The sequence below is a fragment of the Periplaneta americana genome, chromosome 7 (genome assembly GCF_040183065.1).
Source record: "Periplaneta americana isolate PAMFEO1 chromosome 7, P.americana_PAMFEO1_priV1, whole genome shotgun sequence".
NCBI lineage: Eukaryota > Metazoa > Arthropoda > Insecta > Blattodea > Blattidae > Periplaneta > Periplaneta americana.
In genome coordinates, this window is record NC_091123.1 from 126,800,891 (window position 1) to 126,821,139 (window position 20,249).

Below are 20,249 nucleotides of genomic sequence, written 5' to 3' on the forward strand. Positions count from 1 at the left end.
ATGTTACTGGTACTTATTTAATTATGTCTGATTTTGGACATTATGTACTATTGTGTTTAAATGTGGACATCTACTCAATATAGCCTATGTAATATTAATTTTTTTACATTATATTCTAAAGTGTCTTCCAATAAGAGTGTTATGCTTTTAAAATTAAACAAATTGTATAAATGAATGTTTATTTACTTTATTATTTTTATTTTTATTATTATTATTATTATTATTATTATCATTATCATTATCATTTTCAAGTACCGGTACACTTAATGTCATTGCATATGGAATGGCTGCTGCGACTTTGTTGGGTTGCGTGTATACAGGTCTTTCAATTTTCAATGACAGACGACATAACCCAGGCTCAATTTCACGAATAACGTGCGTGATATTGCTCCTTAGGTCATTAACTGTTTCTGGCTTGTTGGCGTAAACCCATTATTTAACATAACCCCATTGCCCCATAAGAAGTAATCAAGTGGCACTAAATTACATATCTATATCTTTCTCCATTGACAGTCAGAACCTTTCCCTGTTCATCTTGAAAAAAATATGGGCCAATCATCCACATCAAACAGTAACCTTTTGGAGATGAAGTGACCCTTCTTGAATCTCCATTGAATTCTCATTGCTTCAAAAGCGGCAGTTTTGTTTGTTAGTGAAACCATTCATCCAAAAAATGGGCCTTGTTGCTAAAGATGATTTTTCGGCTAAAACCAGGGTCAACTTCTAATTGTTCCATAGCCCAAGCAGAGAATACATGGCACAATCTATGGTCATGAGTTAAAACAATTTTGTAAGGGTATAACTTCGAGTTCAGATTCAAAATCTGCCAAGTTGTGGTTGGTGAAAGACCCATTCTTGTGCTTGCTGAAAAATTGATTTCCGTGGATTTTCGCATACACTCTCACAACCAGTGACTACGTTTTCATTGGAGTGTTTGCGTCGTTCACGTACAGGCATTGTTTGATTTGCGACAGAATCAGTTGCCTTAAATTTTTCGATTGAATGTCCAATGTTCTCTAGCAGGGATAATCTCACACACACACACACACACACACACTGTACACTTCATGTAATGCCCGAAATGCTTGGCGAACGGATGACCCATTTTGATAATAAATTTTAATGATTTCTACGTGTTGTATAATGATATAGCATTCCATATTTATTTGTCAACTACAAGTAAAACCATGGGAAAAATATGACTGTTATAGCTTCATAAATACAGAAGTTAGGCTATATGTTAATAGTAGGACACTCTTATTGGAAAACCTGATACATATTCCTGGACTAGATGAAATATGTTGTTGCTGTATTATTATTATTATTATTATTATTATTATTATTAAATATGACAATAACGACAACAGCTTATGCTCTTTTTTTCGACATAATTATGTAAAGAATTTTGACCCATGAGCTGATACATAGTTTCCAGTAACACCGCGATGCACAGCACATTTTATACATTGCTATGATGATCTGAGTTTCCATGGATTAACCACTTCCCTTATTATCCCGAGTTAACTCGGGTTGCTAACATGTGTCAAAATTTATTAACCCAAGTCAACTCGTTTGAGTCCCATTGTCTATTTCATACTAATTTTTTAAGTATGTAATAAAATTAGTGATGTACAGTGATTCTGCAATATTAAATGACCTCTTTACGAAAATAAAAAAAAAATGACACTTTTTTTTCACAAAACTGGTAAAATATATAGTAAGGGAAGAGGTTAATAAAGTTTCCCTTGTTATAACTATCAGTATTATTCAGTATACACAAAATGAACGGTACAGAGCATTCAGCTTGACTCCCAGCCAGAAAACACACCCATGAAGACATGCTTGCATGGAGTGCATAAATATCCAACTGTAACTTCCAATTTATGCATGAAAAATGCAAATCCCTTAATGAAAGTTCAAAATTAAGTGAAATATATTCGCGAAATTGATAGAAATCCATTAAATTACTTCATAATCGCGATATTTTGAACAACAAAAAATAGGTTTTATGACGGATTTGCACGAAAAATGACTCTTTCTTCCAAATACTTACTTACAAATGGCTTCTAAGGATCCCACAGGTTCATTGCCACCCTCACATAAGCCCACTATCGGTTCATATCCTGTGCAAGATTAATCCACTCTCTATCTTCATATCCCACCTTCCTCAAATCCATTTTAATATTATCCTCCATCTAAGTCTCGGCCTCCCCAAAGATCTTTTTCCCTCTGGTCTCCCAACTAACACACTATATGCATTACTGGATTCACTCGTACATGCTACATGCCACATGCCCTGCCCATCTCAAATGTCTGGATTTAATGTTCCTAATTATGTCAGATGAAGAATACAATGCGTGCAGTTCTGTGTTGTGTAACTTTCTCCATTCTCCTGTAACTTCATCCCTTTTCTTCCATATAAAATGTGAAAATTTTCTTGACCATGAACATTTCTACATATTTCATAGTGAGATCTGGAAACGATGTATGCATAGTTTCAGGACTACTTTTAGGATCCAATGCAAGCAGACAATGCATTCCTCTTTCCTGCAACAACTGCCTTTGTGTGATCAAGAAGACAGTGCCTTCACCCCCTCACATTCGAAACTGAGTTACGAATTTAATTAATGATTCAAAAATTTTTCTGCTGTTAATTTCAAAGGGTTACTTCAACAATAATTAAAAAAAATATATATATGTAATTTTCTTTTTTTTTTAAATATGTTTAGGGCGCGAAATATGTGCGAAATTGCTTACTTTTCTTTTTTACGAAATATTCATCGAAATTCAAGCATTTTAGTCACTTAAATCAGAGTAAAATAATCACTTTAAAATCATGCCTCTAATTATTAAATGTAGTTGGAAATAAATTAACTATTACAAAAACCTTGATCCTGTATTTAACTGACATGTTTGAAAGGTAATATTTTGTGATTGAACAAAAGCCTCAAAGGGTTTTAATTGTCATCACTAGAGTCCTGTGTTTGGTTACATTGAATACAAGTTACATGTACTTCGATCATTCTAGCTTCAACTGTGGTCTCTCCCCGCATGCTCTGGTACTGTGTGTTTACATCTATCCGTGCATCTATGTCTGTAAGTCAGTGTACAATAGGAATAGTACTCATGTACAAAATATCACTTGGATTTAGTAATAATAATAATAACGAAGAATTTATTTAAAGGCAGCTTATATGCAGTAAAAGATAATTTTTACTAGTGTCAGACAAAACTAAACATTTTCAGGAGACGCCACATTTTGCCCACACATGCAAAGAGAAAACTACTTATTTGAGCTAAGATGATACATTTACTTAAATATATTAAACAGTATTAAATATCTATGCAATGAAACATACGCTTTCAGAGACACAATCTGCTTCCTACTGAAGCTGTGTAGTGACAATACCGTGAGATGCACAACAAATGTAACAGTATTAATTAAAAAATTTCTTCCTACAACCGCTTTTATTAATGCTATGTATTAGTCGTAGTGTCATAAAAGAAATCTAAGTCTTAAACAATTTTGAACTCAATAAACAATTCAGGCACCACAGACAAATTTTTAGTCAACATGGCTACATGCTGCCTGGTATTTGTCTATCTCTGATTTTTACAGAAAAGTAAAACACATTAAGATACTAAAGATTTGATTAAAGGTGGGAATTAACAGATGAAGAAACATAATTAACTTACTTATTTATGGCTTTTTAGGAACCCAGAGGTTCATTGCCACCCTCACATAAACCCACCATCAGTCCCTATCCTGAGCAAGATTAATCCAGTCCCCACCATTATATCCCATGTCCCTCAAATCCATTTTCATATTATCCTCCCATCGGCCTCCCAAATAACTCTTTATATGCATTTCTGGATTCGCCCATGTGTGCTACATGCCCTGCCCATCTCAAATTTCTGGATTTAATGTTCCTAATTTTGTCAGGTGAAGAATAAAATGCGTGCAGTTCTGCATTGTGTAACTTACTCCATAAATGAAAAGAAGAATCATAAATGTCAGCACAAACTTAAAATGAAACAAATTATGAGTGTGTGCTTTACGAGTCTCTACACATTACAATGAATGACTGAAAACATTTTAAGCGTTTCAAATGAAACTGATAAAATACATCATCGTTGTTTCTGCAATAACTCCTATGTGCAAAATATAAAATTTTTGAGTAGGAAGAAAAAAACATCCTATGGCAGCCATACATAGGAGACTGTGAATTCGTATATTCTCGAAACAAATAAATATAATTACATATAGGAGATTTTATTATTTGCTGTATCACTATTTAAGTTATTTATCTGAAACTCGATAAATATGTCACATAGGAGTTATTGCAGGATCAACGACATGTTCTTCTTTCCTATTGAAATGCTGGCTACCAAATTCTTCTATTAGAGCACTGTTCTTCGAGCGCCCAGCTTTGTTTTGTTTTCACATGTTCACTGAACAGCAAATCAGAACTGTATAGTAGGGTCGGTTACTGCGTACATACCGACACTGGTGCAGGCTGTTTGTGGGCGTTAAGTAACCAAACACAGGACTCTAGTCATCACTCATCGCTTGGAGAATGCACAGTAGAACTGCTCACTGTTTTATAACAATGAAGGGACATCTAAAATCTCTATATTATCAATTGCAATGGAGATTAAGATAATTTTATTTCATATTGATGCACTTCAATCATAGAAGCATCCAGTTGAGAATTAATTTGTAACATGATATCTGTGAATAGTAAACAAATTTAAACTCATTTATTGCAACCATATATTTATAAATTTAGTTATAATAATGACTTGTTAATTCTGCAGTTCTGCAATTCAGTGTACACTTTTTCTAATCATTACTTTATTATAACATTTACCTATTGTTTAGAAATAAAAATAAATTGTGAATCATGTAACATATTGAAGTCTTTCTCCCAGTTTTTAAAAATTAAAATACTAAGTCAACTGTCTGCATATTTTTACTTATAAGATGACTTTGACTGATAATACAGAGTGTTCGCCTACGGATGGGGCCAGGAAAGCAACATGTGCTGATACGCTGCTTTGTGCGCGCAGTTGTTGAGACACGCTCGACAGTCAAGGTCGACAAGTTATCAGTTGTGAGCCAGCTGTTGCAGTGTTTTTACATACAGTGCAGTTTCTTGACACAGTTGCTTAAATATTCAGCATGTATGTAAAATTTGTGAACAATGCAAAATGCAAAATTCACACTTGAACAGATAGTTTTTATGTATGATGCATATGTGGTGCTCCAATTCTGGGTAGAGAAACTATTAGACATCTTGTTAACAAATTAAGGACAACATGGTCACTAAATTCTACAATTCCTAAGTGAAAACGAAGAGTATTGACGAAAGAAGAAATTGATGAAATCAATGCATCATTTACACGCTCTCCTAATAAATCTCTAAGACGTGTTTGACAGGAAGTTAGAGTTTTAAAAACATCAGTCTTTACTGCTATTAAATTTTTTAAATTAAAACCCTACACGTGTGAGTATCGTGCATGAATTAAGGCCTAGAGATGATGAAAAACGAGTTCAGTTTTGTATTGGATTTTACAAAGTATTGTGGACGGTATTGTGGATCCTCATTTAATAATTTTTTCTGATGAGGCATGGTTTCATTTACGAGGTCATGTACCCTCACAGAACAATAGGTATCAGAGTACAGAGAATCCCCATTTAATTCATGAAGTTCCATTGCATGACGAAGAGATTGGTGTTTGGTGTGGTGTTACAGCGAAGCGAATTATTATTGGGACCATTTTCTTTCATGGTACAGTAAATGCACAAAGATATCGCACTCTAATACTCGCGCCATTTTTCCAAATGTTATCAGATGATGAGAAACTCAATGGGTATTTCCAACAAGATTCAGTAACAGCCCATGAAACCATGAACGATATAAGTGACTTTTTGGAGTAAGGATTATTTCTCAGGACTTATGGCCGCCACGTTCCCCCGACCTTACAGTGTGCGATTTTTATTTGTGGGGAACTCTAAAAAATTATGTCTATAGGAATAATCCTCACAGCATAGATGAATTGAAGGCGAATATAACAAGAGAGATTAGGAAAATTACCGAAGACGAACTTATTTGTGTGAATGATAATTTTATTTAAAAATGCCAGAAATGTGTGGATTCAGATGGACATCACTTTTAACATCGCCTATAACAAGGTTAGTACTATGTAGAAAAATTTTCGTGTGCATGCTATTAGCACAGTCTAGTATATACAGTCACGAAGCTTGAGTTGTGAGGGTACTAGGAACAATACACTGTGCCGGTACTATTTCGCATTGTTTGTAATGAGGCGATATTAGTGATCCTGGTGGTTAGCAACTATCTAGGGATGCATATTTACTATGTATTGAGCTTCGTGACTGTATATACTAGACTGTGCTATTAGTATAGAAAGCGGAAGCTTACGGATAGATGATTCCCGCAAGCAACACAGCAGGTAGGCCTCTTTCCTGGCCCCACCCGTAGGTGAATGCTCTGTACTAGCATGCACACAATTATATTTTTATTTCGTAATGAATACTAATCAGTTATATACATTTTGTTCAAAGTGATGTGCATCTGCAATCGTACGAGGGTGATACCAGATGTAATGCTCACTGTGCATGTGCTTCCATTTCCATGGAGATGCATGTTTGTTATTTATTACGTTAATAATGAGACATATTTCGAACGATTCTATGCAAGTTCAATTAAATTGCTTAAAAATTTTTTTGCGTATAAGCGATAGAAATGGACGACGAAAATCTGTCAGGTCACATCACTGTCTGAAATCAAAGATCATTAATTGAAATAGAAACTTTAATGAACGTGTGCCACTGGAAATTTATAAATTGCTTCGAGGGACTCTACAATAGACCTTAGTACCATTTCCCCATGGACTGAAATCATCTTCAGACTTTACTGCAGAGGTAATTGTTGGCAGTGTTTTGAAAGAAGACACACGGATGACATGTGCAGATATAGCTTGTAGGCAACTGCGCCCAAAAATTCGCTAGAACCGACTACAGCTATTGGAGTCGGATGTGTTGTTTCTCTATGATAATGCAAGACCGTAAATTGCCAAGCCAGTGAATGTCGTATGACCGATTACAAGTGGGGAACACTCTCTCATCCAGCCTACAGTCCGGACATGAATCCACCTGACTGTGATCTTTTCCCGAAAATGAAAAATCCACTTTGGGGTCATCTTTTTGCAATGTTAAATGACCTGAATACCCGTACATCTGTTACCTAACACATCCGAGACCTAAACTTCAAGGGAGGATTAAGTGGCTTTTAAAAGCTACCACATCATTTGAAAGCAGTCATAACACTTCAAGAGGACTATCGATCTTAATGTAAGTGGTTTGAAAAAATAAAATGCATGCCAATGAAGTAAGTTCGTGCATTATTTCTGGGATCACCCACGTATATTCCTGACAACTCTTGGTGAAATTGTTATTCATACCCTAAAATATCTCTCAACAATACAATATACAGGAATAACTCCCACGCTATAAACGAAATTAGAGACAATATAAGAAGAGAAATTATAAACATTACAGGCCACATGAAAGTTAGTAGTTAAGGGGGTTATGGCCGAAATTTCGACATTTTCGTCAAAATCATCAATTTTTAACATTCATGCTTAAAAATACTCCAATGTTTTTTCTTACATAAAATACCATCAGTTTTGTCCTGTGGCCATTTTTAACCCCATGAGGGGGTAATACGAGTATAGTGCAGGGCTATTCTAAGATCAGTATATAATGTAATATTTGCATTTTGTTTTCTTGTTTTCCTTCCCCACCCTCACTCCCTTATGTATAAAATGTTACTTGCATCACAAATTTTGTTGTATTACTTGAAACTTCCAAAATATGCACATAAATGTATTAATATGTGAATTTGCTGTGGATTTTAGCGTGAATTATATAGGCCTATATTTGTGAATTTTTAGCATTTAAGTGTTTAAGACAGTGTAGGAATAATTTTCATGCTGTTAAAATAAAAATGTTTTAAATTGTTTAATTTCAGATTGGCCCTGGAACATCAGAGAAATTTGTACCGCCTGTAATTCCCAAACCTGTAATAAAGAATGAGGTGATTTCAGAACCAATTGGCACAAAAGAAGAAAGACGAGAACGTAAGAGGAAATTAAATGTTGTCGAATTGTTCCATCCAAAGAAGCGTCTGAAGATTGCTGCAGAATCATCTCCCAAGTCTTCAACAGATGCAGAAAAAGGAAGGAAATCAGAGAAGAGAAGAAGACGCAAAGAAAACCCCAGCAATGTTAATGAGGGTGATAACGAAGGTGAGAAGAATATTAACAACACTGACACAAACGAGACTCTTCAAGAGTCTGTTCAGATTTCAGAAATAGATGAGACAGTGGAGGAAAAAAAAGTTGTTGAGGATCCTGTTGGCAGGCAAAAGAAGAAGATTAGCTCGAAATCTGGAGGAGGTAGGCTATGGTATGGTTTGTCTCCGTGGACAATTTTGGCTATATACAGTAAAAAGAACTTGTGATGTAATCGTGCTATATGCTAACCTTAGGTGCAGATGAAAGTGCTGGAGACAAGCCCCGACGTGGTGGCTTGCGGCAGGGAGAGACACCTGGAAAGGCTAAATCTATTGAAGTCAAATCCTACGTAAGGAAAATTCCACGCAAGATAGTCCCTGGGGGTCGAGAATCTCCTTCCACACATTCCAAGTCAAGACGGGACTCCAGTAAGGGTAGGAACTGGAGTTTGAACCTTTTTTTTTATCCAGTAAAATAGTTCCAACTATATTAATCCTGTTTGTTTTTCTTAATGATCTACCTCAGATATTCATTATTTTTTTGGGTTAGATCCAATTCATGAAGGTTATCTAATTTTCTTATTGTACTTTCTTTTGAATATGGCATGAATGGTGTCAGAATCAGTAGCCTTGTATCGTATTTAAATTTCAGTAGAATTTGTTCTTGTGGACATTAGATGTACCGTTTCTATTCCAATTTTTATTTAGAATGGAAATAGACACAAGCCATAGATTGTTTTGTTTACTATAGAGGAGTACAGCTTCATCAGATTTGTTTTTCTTATCACATAATTTTATATTATTAATTTAAGTACCTCTAAAATAGGAATTTAAGTTTTGATATAGAAGCATAAATATTTGTGTAGCACATTACTCCAACTTACATTTGCATGTGGTCTTTTAACAGTATTCAAATTTTCATGACACCTTGATATTGTCTAGTAAATCAAGTCACGTATAAGAGAAATGAAAATTGCAGAAAGATCTCTTATTCTCTTAAGGAGTTCTCTTTCTCTCTAATATTTTTTTTACTATCTCTGAATGACATTACTAATAATTAAAAGTAAAGACAGAGTTTGTTAATATGAAATTTGATGCTTTTCTCTTGATATAATTATTGTAGTATCAACATATTTAGAGTTCATTGAGATAACTAGGATACGAATTTTTAGGTTTTTAACCTTGTTGAAAATGGAAATACCCTCTACTTATTATGTTTACATTTTAATTTTGCTACTGTACACAAGTAGCTGCATTTTCAGGTTTTCTGTAATAAAACTTTTCTGTTAATTTCTCAGCAATTCTTATATATGGAGAAAGTTCTTTCTATGGCATAAGATGCTGTAGGAGTGTATCTGATTGTTGTTACTGCTGTTGGTCCTGATGGCAGTTCCTCTTTGAAAGCCTGAGTTTTTGTTAAACATTCTCTAACATATAATCTTAGAAACAAAGGCTTTGCTTACAGGCATTACTACCTTTCATTCACAATTTTGGCAACAATGGAGACGTCGAGCTTTGAAGGCCTGTGATTTTGGCTCACAAGAATTCATTGCATTCCAAATGTGAAGCACTTTTAAAGCTGTGACATGGCAGTGACACTCCTGCTGTTACTTGATTGTTTGCATCCTTGTCAGCATTTAAAACTACATGATACTTACTGCAAAGCTGTCTTTTAATTTAAAAATGAAACCCAAAATATGTTCAGTTTTTAATTTAATTATTGTTAAGCAGTGTTTTGGATCATCATCAATTAATACATTCATTTAGTGTATAGTTACAGACATACATAACTTAAAATAAATTAAATTACAAATAAAAAACACACAAATTTAATTATTCTGTGTTCTCTCCTTCCTCCAATGAGGAATTTGATAATGTTCACGTTTTTGTCATGTTTCATTACTGGTATAGATGAGAAGCCGAGACCTGGCATGTGAAAGGGGAAAGAATGAGCTATCAGAAAGAGAGTTTGTTTCATGATAAGAATCTACCGACACGGAAGTTCATCTCAGATTGAAATATATCTTCTCCCTCCATACCCATTGGTGATATAGTCACTGCTCATGATGATATGGTCACAGTACAGTACTTAACTATACTGCCACAATCGGTTTTTTATTTTCTTTAGTTTTACATTAGGCATATACACCTCTGAACTTAAACTGTGTGCATAATGTGGAATGTTTTTACCTTACTCTTGAAATGAAATAGGGAAGTCAGTCCTTGGTTAGTAGAGATTTTTTACTTTTGGTTCATTATTATTATTATTATTATTATTATTATTATTATTATCATTATTATCATTATTATCATTATTATCATTATTATTATTATTATTATTATTATTATTATTACATGCTACTGCATGATATGATATGTTCCATAGTACTAACATTTTAAGAATTGTAATTAATTAGAACTTATGTTCTATACCCAATCTTACTGTGAATACTTCTACATATTTTTAATTTAGATATTGAAACTTATTTATTATCTTTCAAAAGATGGGTGCACCATTAGCCGAATGGCTAGAGTGTTGGCTTTCTACACTGGTAACCCGGGTTCGAATCCTGGCACGTCCAACTGGAATTTGTGATAGACAAAGATGATGTTTGATGGTAGATTTTCGCAAGGTAATAGTCCTGTTTCCAGCATTGCTCCATATTCATCATCATATGGTGCTACATAGTTTGGTTCCAGTGGTGCACCATGGACAATGTCTTCATGGTGGCTGAAAGAACTACAAGCTTCAGCATGTTGTCCACCAGATGGGAATGCTTGAGTGAATGGCACAAGTCATGCCCACCATTAGTAAAAAAAGAAAAAAAAAAACGTTTCAGAAGTTCATTCAGGCTGCAGCTACATTGATTTCTTTGCAGGAGAAACATTTGTGGAATGAAAAGACAAATTATGTTGTTGTTGTTTTCTAATGCCAGGCGTTTGACAATAGTCATTTGACCTCTTGCACTCCAATATTTTTCAAAGATATTATCATGGCCAGCCACTGAATTATTGAAACCATGTTGCAATCATAGCCTTACACGACTCAGGATCTGAGATTTTTGAGCTCGTTCGAATCCTGCTTGGTCCTATTACATGGTTGTATTTTCTGAGGTTTTCACCAACTGTCAGTAATGTCATGGTAAATTCTTGACTTCATCTCGCCAAATACTATCTTGCTGTTACCGGTTCCACTGACAAACATAGCAGACCTTCAGGCTGCACTGTGTTCGAAACCAAGGAAAGAAAGCTGAATACCAGCAAGATAATTAACAGGTAGTCCAGTACTTTACTGAAACTGAAGATGCCAAATATTTCAGACCAAAATGTCTGTGCAATATAAAGACAGGTCTGCATTTGCTCAAAACATATGTGAAAGCAATCAGTTGGTTTGTAGATTAAAAATGGTCATATCATCAATGTTTTGGTTCTCTGACAAGATATTGAACTGAAAACTTAACTGGTGCAGCCAAGATTGTTTTTTATTCCATCTGAAGAAGCAGAGTGCGGAAAAATTCAAGTTTCTTTTGAAAATGGCTACAAAAGAGAGTTTTCACTAATGAAAAAATTTTTTCTGTTGAAGAGATTTTCGGTGAAGGATAAGATTTATGGTCCAAATGCAAGAAAAGCACATGAGAAAGCTCTGAAGATTCTGAAGATTTGTTCTGCCTTATCTTATGGTGGGCCATGGATAATTTATAAAGCACCAAGTACCATTTCTATGAAAAGATGGTGAAAAAAAAAAAATAGTGAAAGTGTTAGGTAACAATCTTAAGAGTCTGTAGTGGATAGATTGAGTAACTCTTTTTCAGTGACTTGAACTGCAATTTCAAATGTGGTGTGTCACCAAGCCACAAGGATGTTGGCTTTGGAAAATTGTGTTACACTTCGTTCCTTCAGCGGATTGGCTAACTGGTAACCTTGATCTCAACTTCTTCACGTAATGCTTTGGTTTGTGCTTAAAAATATAGTCTGCAAGAAAAGACACATTGGTGCTGACAGTCTGAAGCACTCGTAAGGTAGCAGTGAAGTATTTTCCTGCTGAAATTTTGCTTGCTGCCATAGATGAGTGGCTAGACAGACTTCAGACTTTTGTAAAAAGCAGTAGTTGCCATTTTATGTCCTGATTTGGAGCTATATATATGAAATGTTTGTGCCCATTGAAAATTGAAAATGTTCGAAGGTGTTTTGGTTTTGTAATTGAAAACATAACAGCATTTGTTGCGAGATTAATATTATATTGATTGTATGTTGGTAGTTTGTATGGCCATTGTTTATAATAATTAGTTTGCATGTATTTTATGTCATGTTACCGGTATTTCCCTTGATTACTAATAATTAATTTTAAGTAGAATGTTACAAATTTGGGAAAATGATAAAAATGAGTACTGGTAGGTTTTAAAACTCACAGGCTTTGTGAAATATATTTTATTATTAATACTAAAATAATTTCTTGCCAATCTAGTTATCAGGTGCCGTAATTGTGTATGAAAATTTCTTCTCAGAGTTATACTGTAAGAAAAAATATATACATGTAGTGTACTTGCAAATAATATCCTACGACATAATTTCTGTGGATGAGCAAATCTCTGCTTTGAAAATTGGATATTTCTTATACTTTTCTCATTTTTCTTTCTTAATACCTTACATATTGGCATGTAGCTATTTGCACCTCTGCCTACTTTGTGGCGATTATGATAAAGAATCCTGTTCTGAAATTGGTGCACCTATTCAGATTCTGTTAGCTCTGTATGATAACATGACATATAAGTATGAAAGTAGGTAGGATGGATGAAGGTGGTGATAATGATGGCGAAAGGAACCCAGGGTTTGGCACAGAAAGTTACCCAGCATTTGCTCTTAGGGAAAACCCTGAAAAAAAACCTCAACCAGGCAACTTGTCCCAACCAGGATTCAATTCTGGACCCACTAGTTTTGCAGTCAGACCTGCTGACCACTACTCCATAATGGTGAACCATACTTTTCTGAATATTTTAATATTCGGTTCATATGCATTTTGAAAATGATACCAACTTTAAAAAGCTGTTGAAATGTAGTTTTATTGTTGAAAGACTTAGGTATGTGGAAGTCTTGAAATCTGTGTGCTTTCGTTAAAAAAATAAAGAGCTTGAATTAGATTAGAATATAAATATTTGAATATAATGTTTTCACAAAATTAGTTGACGTATAATTTCTTTGTGCTTCTCCTCTTCTCTAAAAGCTATAGACTAGGATTGCATCTAATTTTAGTTCCTTCGGAAATGATTATCATTCGTAATTGAAGTTTTTATTAGCAGAAGAAATTAATGTTTTTAAATTTACTCTAATACTGCAATTGCTTCAATTTCTATTAGAATTCCATTTATTATGTTCCCTGCTTGAGCTGATTGTCTGGTTGGGTTTTTTCCGAGGTTTTCTCCAACTCTAAGGCGAATGTCAGGTAATCTATGGCGAATCCTCGTCCTCATATAGCCAAATATCATCTTTCTATCATCAATCTCATCGACGTTAAATAACCTAGTAGTTGGTACAGTGTCATTAAATAACCAAGTAAAAAAGAAACTATTTCAAATTGTAGAGTTTTTTTCTCTTGAGAATATTATCGAGTCTCCTATTGTGATAAGTTTTTCATCAGACATCTTTCTTCCTCTTTTATTTGTCCATTGGTTGATGTAATTATTGGATTTAAGTCGAGATTTCTTCAAATTATTCTCTATTCGTTTTGTTTTATGAAATTGATATGCTGTATTACTTCATCAGTGTGATAACTGCGAATCAGTTTAAATTGTTAAGAATATTTCGCATACATTTTCCCAGTGAGTGCTGCTCTTTCTTCTGCTTGTAATCCCATGTATCGTCTTAATGTGCTTAACATTGATAAACAAGTCACTAAGTTACCATTATTGTTGTTAGTCAGAATGAAAATACTAACATGATTTTGTCTATGTGCATGGAACAGGTGATAATAAATTCTACACTTAGATGTATCCAGACTGAAACACTGGCTGTGCCACAGAAGTTATTTGTAACAGTTCTAACCTGCGTGAATTTTAAACTCTTGTCTTGTGACAACAGATCAGCTGAAATTCCAGCAAGAATTGCCATTATTTTCTCTTAAGCTTATGTTTGGAATTATTTTGGATTTAGGCATCATGTTGTTCACTGCCTCTGCTGTCAAAAAATCTGAAAGTTAGGATTTGTAAAACAGTTATATTACCGGTTGTTCTTTATGGTTGTGAAACTTGGACTCTCACTTTGAGAGAGGAACATAGATTAAGGGTGTTTGAGAACAAGATGCTTAGGAAAATATTTGGGGCTAAGAGGGATGAAGTTACAGGAGACTGGAGAAAGTTACACAACACAGAACTGCACGCATTGTATTCTTCACCTGACATACTTAGGAACATTAAATCCAGGCGTTTGAGATGGGCAGGGCATATAGCACATATGGGCGAATCCAGAAATGCATATAATGTGTTAGTTGGCAGGCCAGAAGGAAAAAGACCTTTGGGGAGGCCGAGACGTAGATGGGAAGATAATATTAAATGGATTTGAGGGAGGTGGGATATGATGATAGAGACTGAATTAATCTTGCTCAAGATAGGGACCAATGGCGGGCTTATATGAGGGGGGGCAATGAACCTTTGAGTTCCTTAAAAGCCAGTAAGTAAGTAAGTTGTTCACTGCCTAAATTGTATAATTTTTATATTTGAAATTACCTCTGTGACATCAGATAAATTACCTGTTATGTTTTGTTTCTCAGTTTCTTCAACAGAATGCTAGAATTGTACCTTCAAATATGATGATTTTTCCCCTTATCCTACCCATTTCTCTTGATAAATAATTAGGTTTTTCGTCCATATGAAACTTGAATCTCTTACATTAGTTATAGATAGAATGTTTTTATTTACTAATGCTGTATCTAAATAGATTTCTTAGTCGAGTCAAATTCAAAACAAGCAATATTCATAATTTTATAATATATTTTGAATCAAGTATTTTATTAAACACCATACGTTACAGATCTCTAGATAGTACTCAGTATGTTGTAGATTCTCAAAATGTGGACATTTTTTTTCTAGTAAATGCACTGGTTCATTAAAACAAATTCTCAAAATTTACTTGTTTCTGAAAAATTTTTGTAGTAAGTAGATTTGATTGTGAATTCCTTCAAGTCACTTTGTTCTTATATTGTATTAGCAGATCTATTTTTCACTTGAAAACCTTTGTAAGGATATCACTAGTTCATTATTGACAGTTTTAAGAGAAAAATCAAAGATATGACACATTTTACGAAATATAATACATAGTCACAGATTGTTAGAAGCCTGTGTTACTGCTTGTATTCTCGTTCTTAAGTTATCAGTTAATTAGTCTATTTGCTAACAGGAACATACTGGACATAAAATACTAGCAGGAATTTTCTGCAGTTGTCATTTGTGAGTGCACCATAAAAGTGTCAGAAATGCGTTCTAGATGTAATTTTGTTAGAAAAATGGATCCAATGACTGGATTTATTTTTTGAAATTAAAATAAGTGTTAAATGATTCAATTACATGCATAAGTACTGAATTTTAATTTTGGAATACAGTCGAACCTCGATATAACAATTTTCTGGAGATTAGAAAAATTGTATAATTATATTAGGCTTATTGTTGTATTGAAGGTTATAAAATTTTACCTATCTTTAATCTTTGTGTTCTGAAAGGGAATATAGTAAAAATAAGTACAAAACATTAGATACTGTGAAATAACATTTACTCATCATTTGATTATTCTATTTGATGTATGAATTCATTTAACATTTAGACATGTTTTTTGTTTTTCTAAATCATTAGTTGTACTAAGTGTATTTTTTATTGCTTCGAGCACAGTCTGATGGTCCAGTGAGGAGTAAAGTAGTGGAAGAATTGATGACGGACAAGAAAAGACTATTGGAAAAATTTCAATAATAAATTTAAAATAAGTACTGACCTAAATGACTTGTATGAGAGGCGTTGTAAAATGGGGAGACAGCACTGTATACTAATAATGCAAAGTGCCGCCTCACCAAAAGGTATATTGCTTAAAGACAAATATATTCATTCATTCATTTCCTTGTGTTTCTGTAGCAATGTTGCAATTATTGACTGCGCAAGATTTGTTTTTGTGTTACACCTGTCATCATTAACAACTAACACTTGAATGTGAAAGGTGCCAGGTGGGCAGAGAGACTGTGGCAGGAACCATAAAGGCAAATCCTGTTAAGGGTCACATTGTAACATACTCCTTCCACACAATGCCAGGATCTGTCAACAATAGAATGAAAGAGGATTGACGAAATAACGGAAAACATCTTCAAGAGGATGATACCAAGTGAATTAAAAATATATATATTTATAATGTTTTTATCATTCCATTGGGGTTTCTCCAAAATTTGACTATCATAATGATGGATAAAACATATTGAAAATATAGGAAATACAGCAGGACCAATCAAATTTATCGTTGTAATAAGATTTATCATTAATATGTTGGTTTTCATTGTACAGAGGTTCGACTGTATTTTATTACTTTTTTTTTTTAAACCTGACTTTACTAGTTTCCACTTGATGAATCAACTACGCAGGAAGGTCATCATGTTGCTGTCAATAGAGGTTCGGTTGCTACCTCAGTTCAAATTGAGTTAAGCAATTTGCAGTTTTCACCAGAATATTTAAAGTACGTGTACGACAGAGTATTTGAAATGCTTATGTTTTACACTTGCATTAACAGCAGCAATGATGCAGCACACGAAAGCAACTACATGTAACACAAGTGGCCTGTGCCATAAGTTTGGCAACATTGTCTCACCCGGCAACATTGTTTCACTGAACAAGAAAATATTACACTGTGCTAGGTTGACATTGTATGCCAGTTTGTCACTAGCAGGCAAATTTTTGCATTATAAACTCCAATGAAAGATTATATTCTCACTCAGTGTGTCAACAGTGTACAAGCTACATCTCTAGCGCGCACTCATCCCTCGCCTATAGAACTACTTCCTGTTTCGTCATTTTAAAACATGGAAACTAGTAGTTGGAGAAATACTTTTCTTCAATGATCTGAAAATTCTTGTTGGTCCATTTCCATAAATAAATACATGACATGACCTAAAGAAATAGGAGTCAATTAATCCTTTATTCTATTTGGATAATTTTCTATTTTATCTCTGTGAATATTATATAACTAGCAAGAAGTTCCCAAATTCTACAGTCAACTTCTTCTGTGACACAGTGTAGGTTTAAAAAAATCCTACGAAGTTTTTATCCTTACCTTCGTTTTTAATCCTGCCTTCACAGAAGAAATAATTATCCCTTTTTTTATTCGTTCCATCTGGTCATTGGTTTATTTTATTTATTATTATTTTTCTTTAATCTTCGACTTTTCAGTCGTAAATAGCAGCTACAATAATTATTCGGTTATGTGATTTTGGTCTCTTATATGTAGAATTTTATGTTTCTGCTGTACAAAATACTACTGATGAGATAGAAGTCCTTTGCTGTATTATGTAAGACATATAATAATAAAAGTACGTTCAATTTTTTTATAAAAATAAGGCTTTTTGTAATGCCTTTGATAGAATAAGAAATAAACTGTTTTTTTTTTTTTGTAAACATATTTATTTATGTAAGTGGAAATGAGACTTTGAATACTGGATAAATCGGTCTTTTTTCCAACATTTAATATGTCATTGCTTCCTTTTCTATTAAGCAGTTTGTGTATTTGGTATGTAGTGAAGTTTAGAATTTGTATTACCATTCACTTGCATGATTTTTTGTTTTACTTTGACTAGTCATTCATTAATTAGCTACCTCTAATAACAATTTGTGCATGTCAGATAGTAATACTGTAGTAATAACTTTGTGTTTTAATTTATTGTAGATTGTCTTTATTAACAGTTATATCAGCAAATTGTAGATTGTTGTTGACTCCAAAAGCGATCTTGCTAATTTTTGTTTTTGTTGCCTGTGATAAATACATATGGAATAGTAATAGGTGAAAAAGGTTTTTAAACACAAACTATAGTACCTAGAAATGACTTACAAGAGAAAGGTCAGTATCTTTTATAAGTTTTTGTTTAGTTAAAAATAGTAATAAAAAAAAATTGGAGATAAGATGCTGACTTAAATTTATTGGACTAGATTTTGGATACCAACATATGTTACAAACATTGAATGTTTTATTTTTAAGTACTCTAGAAACAGAATTTTAAATCGATTTTATTGTAACTGTAAACTTAATGAAAGGATAATCAAATTAATTAATATGCAGAGACTTCAGTATGCTCTATGAAATTGGAATTTAAATTAGAACGTATTGAATTTAACACAACTTTTTTGTGATAACGTGCAAACAAGTGTCTCTTTATATTAATTTTATAAAGTTGAATTAATGCTAGTTCTGACCTGAGTCCTGGAAGTAGTTTTATATTTGAGGAGCATCGTTTCAAATCGTATTAAGTCCAATATAGAATTTTTTTACTCAAATGACGAAAAACTGAATTACTCGTAAACTGGACAAGTTTTCAAAACACTACACAAACCATTTTTAAGTACTTGTTTCACAATTTACAAATATGATGTCTTGGAACCATCGGGCTTCACAGCATGAAAGATAAAGAAGTAGAAAGTAACAACTTTAATTTCGTCCACTGGTGGACTTAATATGTTTTGAAACGATGCTCCCCATTTGCTAAAGAGATCGCTACAAAATGAAAATGTTGTTAATGTGAATGATCATTCATCCAAGTTTGAGATCATTTTATAGTGAACTTTTGCATTGAAAATTTTAATTTTTTTAATTCATAATTGGTGTTACAGTGTATTATACATAGTAATATTATGCTAATAAATTTAGTGTAAATCATATTATAATTTTAGTTTATGAATTCTTAATAGGACAAATTAGATAGTATTTCATTATAAATATATGTAATTTTATATATATATTTCTTTATGGTTAAGTTAACATGTAATGACATTGAAAGCGAATGTTAACTACTGCATTACAGACATGTTCCTTATTACAGCAGGTCAGACGGAGAGTACTGAAACTCCACGCGGAAGAAAAAAAGAGTTTCCTGATGAATTGTCGAAACCTGGTCATAAAAGTGTACAAAAAGAAAGTGATAGAGAAGAGGCAGTTAAATGGGAATTTGATGGGCAGGATGGTTACATAGTGGAAAGTGCTGATGGTAAGTTACCATTATATTTCCAGAATTTTACATTAATTTCGCCATTGCAGTACAAATTCTCCTTCATTGCTTGCCTATCTACAACTGAATTATCCTTCTCTATCTTGAGAAGATATTTAATCCTGAGAGTAATCCTATAGTCCCGTCGCTCTAATTTCCGGCAGCCAATCGCGTTGCAGGTCGGCTACATTTAAACGTGTGCATATTGTGATTCGCTGATTCATTTCTTAAGGCTCGATAAATACTTAATATAATCGCCCGCCATTTTAGCTCTTTAGTTGGCGTTCGCAGAAAGCACACGAAGACGTTATTTACCACTCAATTATCTGCTGAATTACATTGCGTTTGATTTATTATCATAGGAGTTACGACATGATAATGTTTAATGGTGTTGCAAATAGATTCCTCATATGGTAGCTAGGCAACGTAAGAACAAAAAATGGCGAATGATACTACCTACCTAGACTTTATAGGGCCTTCACTTTCTAAGACGTAAGCAAAGAGGCGGAGTCACGCCGGAAATAACAGTGTCGGGACCTTAGTAACAAACATTTGCTCTCTATTCAACATGTCAAAAGCATTTCATTTTTTTGATGATATTGTTGTTTGCAACAATGTTAACATAAAGCCTCTCAGGTAGAATGAAAAGTTAATTTAAAATTGGAAATTGAGTAATAAAGAAAAAATGAAATGATGGTCATGTGATGTAATCT

At 33.6% G+C, this 20,249-nt stretch overlaps 1 protein-coding gene across 8 annotated transcripts in view; it reads left to right on the plus strand.

Annotated features, from left to right (window-relative positions):
• Nucleotides 1-20,249, plus strand: part of LOC138703439 (PHD finger protein 20-like protein 1) — a 142,739-nt gene that overhangs the window by 63,737 nt on the left and 58,753 nt on the right. For 5 of the 8 annotated variants that reach the window (XM_069831298.1, XM_069831303.1, XM_069831301.1 and 2 more), the window contains exons 7-9: nucleotides 8,058-8,484; nucleotides 8,577-8,756; nucleotides 19,372-19,536. In XM_069831298.1, coding sequence (XP_069687399.1) covers nucleotides 8,058-8,484; nucleotides 8,577-8,756; nucleotides 19,372-19,536 — 772 coding nt within the window. The remainder of the gene's footprint in view (nucleotides 1-8,057; nucleotides 8,485-8,576; nucleotides 8,757-19,371; nucleotides 19,537-20,249) is intronic. The other 3 variants (XM_069831299.1, XM_069831304.1, XM_069831305.1) reach the window with 3 other exon arrangements.